The 8,401-nt window shown below is 41.1% G+C and overlaps 1 protein-coding gene and 1 pseudogene across 1 annotated transcript; both read right to left on the reverse strand.

Moving 5' to 3' along the window:
* Window positions 1–1,772: 1,772 nt before the first annotated feature.
* LOC141816992 (uncharacterized) lies at window positions 1,773–2,616 on the reverse strand. Its single transcript, XM_074704703.1, has one exon. It carries the CDS (start codon window positions 2,462–2,464, stop codon window positions 1,868–1,870), a length of 597 nt encoding a protein of 198 aa, XP_074560804.1. The 5' UTR covers window positions 2,465–2,616; the 3' UTR covers window positions 1,773–1,867.
* Window positions 2,617–7,137: 4,521 nt separating this feature from the next.
* Window positions 7,138–8,401, reverse strand: LOC141816990 (uncharacterized; annotated as a pseudogene).

The following is an 8,401-nucleotide window of genomic DNA, read 5'->3' on the forward strand; positions in this document are numbered from 1 at the left end:
AATATCATTGAAGCGATCAAGGATCGCAAACTTTGAAATAGCAGTCAGAGATTGTGAACTAAGTAAAAATAAAATTATATTCATATTTTATTTTCTTATCAGTCTCCGCTGCTATCTTTAATAAAATAATAAAATAAGTGAAAAAATGATATGCTATTCATCCCCTCTAGCGTACTTCTTGATCCTAGATAATTTATCCTATATTTTCTGGTACATCTGTAGGTATAGTTTATTCTCTCTTAGTGGAAGCAATTCTTCTGTCGTCTGCATGGATATGTCTATCTTTATATCTCAATTCAATTTTCCCACAGATAGAGCTAAAATGTTCTAGTCTAAGTATGGGATGGTCAAATCTTTGACAAATCACGGAAGATTGACTTTTGCAGATGACGTAACAATAACTTCTGAAATAAGGAATCAACTGAAGGAGTCAGTAGAAACAAGAAGACTCGGTTGAAAGAGTCGATAGGAATGGGAAAACTCGACAAGAATGGGAAGACTCGGCAGAAGTAGTTGGTAGGAACGTACTTAGTTGAAGGAATCAGCAAGAACAAAAAGACTCGGTTGAAAGAGTCGGTAGGAATGAAAAGACTCGGCTGAAGGGAAATCCGCCACCAAGGAATCAGTAATCTTTTAGAAGACTTATCAAGAAGTTAGAAGGGGGCCAATGCGCACTTTAGCATTGCCTCTTTGATGCTCAACTCAGAGTAGAGAAGTAAACGGAGAGTGTAAAAATATTATTACGATCTTAGAGATTATTGTGTAAAAATAAAGGTTTTTTTTAATGAGCATGTCTTTTCCTTCTTATTTTAACTATTCAAGTCTTTTCAGATCCCTCCGTATCTTTCAATGATAAAGAAAAGCAACGTCCTTTAATAATTAGTCTCTAGGACATAACTGAGTTGGTTACGACGGAGTAGATTTGCAGAAGATGACAAGGATTCGAATCTCGACGAAGCCGAGCAACACCCTCCTCCGTCGTGGTCAACTGTAGTTTCTCGATTTACCTCCTCACAGATGATCGTAAGATTGACATTGCTCAGTTATAAGGATTCCTTTTTTTTTTTTTTTGTAGAAAAAGAGTAATCAATAATTATCTTTTTATGTATAAATATCTAACAAACATTCATTTGAGGTCTGCAATTGTTGTTGTAACTACCACAATTGATATAACTTTTGATATAACCCTTATAACTGATGTCATAAATAATTAAATTGATGACATAATGCTTGGATGATAATACCCTCGAAGTCGGTTGAATTCATGTTTTATTGGTTGGTTGATGATTCGATTTTTTTTTGTAATGGATTTAAATTAATTAGAGAGAGACAATCCCATTTCTTTTTATATGGAATTTGAGTTAGAGAGAAACGATCTGACTTTATTCTATAATGGATCTGAGTTTCTATAATGGATCTGAGTTAGGGAGAGACGATTCTACTTTTTTCTATAACAGATCTAAGTTAGGAAGAAACGATCTAATTTTTTTTATAACAAATCTGAATTAAAGAGAGATGATCTATTTTTTTTTTAAATATCACATGTCATATAGTTTGATCAGATCAAAATTTTCTCATGGTATATATATATATATATTACTCACACACGTATTTATGTGACAAATTGATTTAACATTTTTTATTTTTTTTTAGAATTTAAGATTTAGAATTTTAGAGATGAGATTTCATTGGAATCTGATTTTTGAATTTTTACTTTAAAATTGATTATTTTCTTTGTGACTAATTGAGTTTCAAAAACTCTTCATGATCGCTTTACTTCTCATCAAAGATATATAGCAAACAAACATCCTTTGACAAATGAAATGGAGAGAACAGATTGTACATGGAAAATTAAACATGCATGTGGCTACCATGCATTCAGTGTCGCTGCAGCCAAAAGCATCTCCTCCTCGTTTCCAAATCCTCCAGAGTCCTCGCAACCACATTTCTCCATGCCAATCCTCTTCTGCTTAACGCTCGCCGCACACAGTTCCATGGCCTCCACCTTCAGCTCCACCAAAAGCCCTGGCGGTTTGAGTCCACTGCTCCACTCTGAACTCAGCGATCCAAACCCCACGCATCGCCGCAACGACTTCTCCGGCGCGGCCAGCACCTCCTTCCAAGCAACCTCCGCCCTGCCCAGGAGTCTCGACCCTGAGAAAAACAAAGTCCTAGTCCTCGTCCGCCGCCGCCGCAGTTCGAACACCACCGCATGCGGCTCCAGCACTTCCCCCACGCGGCCCTGGCACTCCATGGTCGCGACCTCGTCCCAAACCGGGCCGACGACGGATGGGAAAACCTCACGAGTGTCCACGCGAATTCTCTGCCCCTTCCCCGAGACGACATAGTACCTGACGAAGAAGGCGCTGTCGCGGGAAAGGTCGAGGTTGAAGTTCGACAGTCGATCGACTCTGATCTCGAGTTTGAGATGAGAGAGACGATCAGTGGACTCCTCGACCCCCATGATGATGAAAGTAACGACGACGAAGCGATTGGATTATATCGGAACGAATTGAAACTAAGAATGCAAGAAGAGATTTGAGCAATGCAAGATCACGAGTTGGTGTTCATATATATATATATATATATATATATATAGTTGTGGTGGAAAGTGGTTCATGGGCCACTTAGCTTTAAGTTAATTTGTTGATTTGCCAAGGAGCAATGGAGAATATAATAGCGTGTGATAGAGATTGACTTGTAAGTGCATGGATCGTTGCTGGCTAATGGGGAAATTAAAACAAAACCACCCTTTGGAGGAAACAAGAGGCGAAGTGTAATGCAAGGGGCCGGGTTAAGCGGATGAGGATCACATCCACATCCACATCCACATGCATGAAGAGGTGGATTTGTGTTATCTTGGAGGAGTTTGACTACTGTTTGAGGATTGAGGGCCTGCACGAACACACCAATAATTAATGGTGATCCACTCGAGACAATTAGTGCGGCATGCCAACACTTGGCTCCAGCGTGGTTGACTTGGATGAGCATTTGCCAAGTGGAGCTTCAGCTTCTCCAAGAGGATTCTGACTGTGGGTATCTAACTCATTGTCTAAGGAATAATGAGTTAGATTTCTAGAGAATATTATATACAAATATTTAGTTCTTCATGGTCTCTTATCAGTAGGATCCAGAGGCGCCATTTAATTTGAAGAGAGAAGAGAAGAAGAGATGAGTGTGTTTGAACTAATAATGTGAGGTAGTGGTAAAGTATTCAAAAGAATAAATACCAAGATAAAAGTTATGATTCAGATTTATTCAAATCTTATGTCTTCAGGATTAATATTTACCAATCCAATTTAATCAAAAAGTCATTCTGATTGTAAATCTTGGTGCGGACGCAACTAGTATTTGTCAGAATAAATGGCTGTAGTTTAATCCAAAATGAGTCAAGTGGGTTGGACAATTTGCAGTGGCATGCCCAATAAGAGATTAAGGTGTGGGTGACACTCAATGTAGAGAAAAGGAAAACCCACGCATTGATCTCATGCTTATACATAATTGGTTACGGCCTTTTGACTTGAAGACGCTAAAGTTGGCTAATGCTTCTCTTGGACTAGTTCATTTCCTCCATGGAAAGGCAGGTCAAGTGGATATTTATATATACATACACTATCAAAGGAGATCATAATCCTACTAGTGACTTTAGAAGCCAAATATGATAACATGGCTTTTAGTATGGATAAAACTCCATGTGATGGATACTATTAAAAGTACATAGACAAATATCATGAGGTAGATACGAGAGGATTTGTTAGTATATTGGATTACTGGATAAGAGGATCCACTTTTTTTTTTGACTCTTTTGATATTAAGTCAGCTCTTGTCAATTGATATTTTGGATTAGTTGTAGTAATGCAATTCACATTGTTGATACAGTTGCATTAGTGTTCATTGGTGATGAGAAGATTACTTATCAATTTCCATTTCATTTGAACGTTGTAACAAGCTATCCATTGCCAATCAGAAGCTACATATTCAGTGAAGGAATTTGGGTCTTCGAGATTATCCCATAAACTCACTAAAGATCTAGTTGAGCAAATCAGAGTAATTTGTATATTTCACGGAAAATAGGTACATATGTATAAAAACTGATTTGAGAGGTAAGGGCTCCCAAACCGAATGTCAAACATACAAAGTATCAAGGAGTTACCACCACAACAAGTTGAGGTTAACTCCAAACTCTTCTCACCATCATGCACTCATATGAATACATGCAATCACAAACTACAACTCACTTATCCACCCTACAAGCACTATCACATAAGCCTAAGTCCACATGCTACACCTGCCCCTGGCCAAAACAACAACCATAGCAATCAGCAGTCAGCATCTCCAACCAACAGTGCGTCTAGCAGCTCAATCCAGCGAAATCAGCAATGCCATCCAGGAGCACAGCTATCAGTCGACTGAATTTGCATTAGTCAGTCGACTGGTTTTCCTCAGTCGACTAAGGTGACTCTCCAGTTGAGTCCAATAATCTTCTGTTCACCAACAGTCGACTGGGAGTTAAATCCAATCGACTGACGAGGCGTATCAGACGAAATCTTCCCGTGCCAGTCGACTAGTTTGAAGCTCCAGTCGAGTCCAAAGACCTTCTGTTCACCGTCAGTCGACTGGGAGTTAAATCCAGTCGACTGACGGGGCGTATCAGACGAACTCTTCCCGTGCCAGTCGACTGGTTTGATGCTCCAGTTGAGTCCAAAATCCTTCTGTTCACTGTCAGTCGACTGGGAGTTAAATACAGTCGACTGACGGGGCGTATCGGACGAAATATTTCCGTTCCAGTCGACTGGAATTCAATGCCAGTCGACTGGATTTCACTGTCGTGCCCATGCCTCCACAGCATCCAGCATCTTCCTCAGCCCGGCAGTCATCCATGATTGGAGAGGTCTACAAACCTGTGGACATGAATTTGCACCTTCCTAAATGATCCCTCAATGCTAGAAGGCACCCCTTCAAACTTGCACTTGTTCCGGGTTGCCCATACATGGTATATAACACTTGAAATGCCAAGGAATCTCGCTTTGACTTTGTTCCCTGCTCCTTTATATCTCCTTCTTATTCCATTCAGCAGCTCCTCAATATTTTTGAATCGAAAATTGATGCCAAGCCATTGCTTTACCTTTCCCCATAGCGCACAAGCAAAGGAACATTTGAAGAAAAGATGATCCATTGTTTCCTCCTCCTGACTGCATATCGGGCATACCTTGTTTGGCTCATATGACATTCGATCCGCCGTGCGAAGCTTTCTTTGTGCTAGAAGCCACATGGTGAACCGGTGCTTTGGCATAATCTCCGATCTCCAAAGTGTTGGCACCCATGTAGGTTTTTGGTTGGCACCTTGAAAGAATTCGTACGCTTTTGCTACCCCTTTCTTTTCCATGACAAACCAATCCATCAACTTCATGTTTGCTTCGCCCACTCCTCCTGTGTTTTGCTTGATTTTCTCCTTAATTTCCACCAACCTTTTGATCAAAGGGGAGTCCGTGGCCTTTGCTTCCCATGCCCAAAAATCAGCCCCCTTTACATAACGATGATGAACTCATTTTATCCATAGCGTATCCGCTCTTGATTGTATCTCCCATAGGACTTTGGTGAGCAATGCTTCATTCCACACAAGTAGGTTCCGAAGACCATAACCACCATTCTCCTTTGGCAAACAAATTGTGTCCCAAGCTATACGAGGATACTTTGAGTCTCACACAAACAATCTACATATAACTTTAATCTTGTCAATTACTCCTCCCGACATTGATAGCATTGAAAGCCAATAGCATTCCATTCCTTGAAGGACCGTTTTGACAAGCTCTAGCCTTCCCGCATAAGATAAAGATTGTTTTGGCCAGCAACTCATCCTCCTTGTGATCGCATCCAATAGAGGCCCATAATTTGCAACTCGTACGTAGTTTTTCCACCGCTAGAGGAATGCCCAAGTATCTGAAAGGAAACACCCCCTCTTGAAAACCCAAAATCCTCAACAATTCGCAGTTTTTCATAGTAAGTGGATCATGAACTTTCAGTAGATCTTTTCACTTGTAAAGCAGCTTATGTGAATGACAAAAAATAAGAATTCTAACTTTGAAATGTTAATATTATCAACTTTCTGCAGTATTTCATATCTGACAATGTGCAGGAAGATATTGTGCAAACGAGGTTTGGAAGTGGCTAGAAAGATTGCTTTGTGTTCAGGTTCAAATTCTTTGGAATTTATTGGAAGAGTAGGAATGATATCAAATTCCACTGTGGCCAAATCAATCTGATAGAGTAGAGTCCAAAGCAGGTTCTATGACTGCTTATCCAGCCAGCACAGATAAGACTCAGATAAGTTTTGATAATGGTGTCTAACAAAACTTTAAAGCATTAATGATGGTTGCAATAAGAAAAAGTACTTTGGATTGAATCATTTCTTCTACAGAGTTCTAAAAAAATGATAAATGAAGCCTGGCAACAAAATTAAAGCATAAATTAAGGATTCAGGAACACACTATGCTGAATATCTCCACATTTAGGCCCCTTTAGGAGCTGCTGTAACTTCTCTATCTTGGCTCGTTGGTGTACTCGGCAGCAGCTTCTCACCTACAACTCATCTCTTAACTACTTCAACTTCGAATAATAATCTACCACGACTGATTTGGTGGGTTCTAGGAGTCTTGCCATTAGATAATTTGCACAGCATTTTCATGATACTTCCATGGAGTTCCTTCTCTGCAATGCTAGACATCCATGTCACTTTATAAGCTAAGCTCAGACTTATGCTCCTCCAGCAATTCTTTTCGCATTGCTCTGTATCAAATAAGCTATTCTTTTCATCAATGCCTGAACAGCGATTCTAAAGTTCTTCGATGAACTGAGGAACAATGACAAAGAAAAACTAAGAGAATTGCTTAACTTTTATTCTATTGTTATTTTCGACTGGAAAATTATCGAATGAAGTAGCTAATTCACTTTGGTGCTTGTTGGTTGATGTTGCAGAAATGGAATCAACAGTGCTATCATTTGACATATGAATCCATGCGTCTGTTCCAATCCTTTTAAGCTTTTATATATAGATTTAAACATAAATGGTTAATTCGTCAACTGCTCATTTCATGAATCTCGCCAGCAAGAAACTAACAAAAATGAAAGACTACAATATATATAAAGAATGAATGCACACCAAGCTTTATATAAAAGAAATAAGCACATGTACAAACTTTAGTGTGAAAAAAAGAAGAGGAAAGCTCACGTGGAAACACTTATATATCTTGCTTTAGGAAGGAGATTGGAATATCTAAATATAATATTTTGCACCTACTATTAAGAAATACATAATCTAATATTAAGAGTTAATCACTCTATATATGATATTGCAAACTATTGAGTGCGCAAGAGATCGAGGCAAGAAAAGGTACATGAAATTGAAAATGAGAAAAAGAAACGCGCATGATAAAAAAAAAGATCACAGTAAGTCCATATCCGACGTGCGTGCATAAGAAATCTTCTCGCATCAACCCTTCCGGCGTTAATTAACTGCAGTTTCAGCCACCGATCGATCTCGTGCATGCATATATCGATCAACAGGGGAGTTAATTTTGGATTTATTCGTGCTCCGCTGGACGATTTGAATTTCTAATTTTCAAGGAAGAATAACTCATTCTCTATGGCATGCACCCTCCTTAATCGTTGGAAATCCATGAATCCACCAGTGCTCCTTCGCCCTCCTCTGCTTTAGTATTCGCGGACTCCGGCGAACTGCTGGCTCTGTCTCTCTGAGGCCTCGTCTCGAATCCGGTCGGCGGCACGGTCGGCGCAGGCCTGCGGATGTTCTTGGCTTGAACCGGAGATTGGGATGTGAAGATTGGATTTTGCAAGTGCGAGTTTAAAAGAGCATATTGATCCCTGGAGGTGGGGCTCAAAGAAGCGAGTCGCTGGAAATACGAGGCCGACGGTGGAGGTGGCGGTGGATCAGAGTAGAGGCACTGGAAGAGGTCGAGTCGAGGGCGGACGGCGGCGGAGGGGGCCGACGGGATGCCGGTGAACTCCTGCACCATAGCGCGGAAGTTCAAGGTGTCGGTCGTCAGCACCGTCGTCGGCGCCCGCCGCGAAGCCCTCGTCCTTTTCTTGGCAGTGACGGAGAGGCCAGGATGTTGCGCCGGCGGCGACAATAGACCGCCGGGTGCAAGGGTGGAGGTGAAATTAGTAAATTCGAGGCGGCTGGGGAGCTGTGAATCCAAGAGGAGGTGATGATCGCGGGAGGAAGAGGAGAGCGATGGCCGGAGGGCGGAGCCATCGGTGGAGCTGGAGTGGAGGATGGCGAAGAGGGAGTTGGGGCGGGAATCGAAATCGTCGCTGCCATGGGAGGGTCGAAGACTGCTACTGTTAGGCTTAGCGGAGTCCATTAAGCGTCGGTGACAAGCGA

The sequence above is a fragment of the Curcuma longa genome, unplaced genomic scaffold (genome assembly GCF_044706935.1).
Source record: "Curcuma longa cultivar G26 ecotype Majalengka, Jawa Barat unplaced genomic scaffold, ITB_CL_G26_1.1 contig_18985, whole genome shotgun sequence".
Taxonomy (NCBI): Eukaryota; Viridiplantae; Streptophyta; class Magnoliopsida; order Zingiberales; family Zingiberaceae; genus Curcuma; species Curcuma longa.

Excerpts from the sequence above, each read along its gene's own strand:
- LOC141816992 (XM_074704703.1), bottom strand. The coding sequence starts at position 2,464 with ATGGGGGTCGAGGAGTCCACTGATCGTCTCTCTCATCTCAAACTCGAG.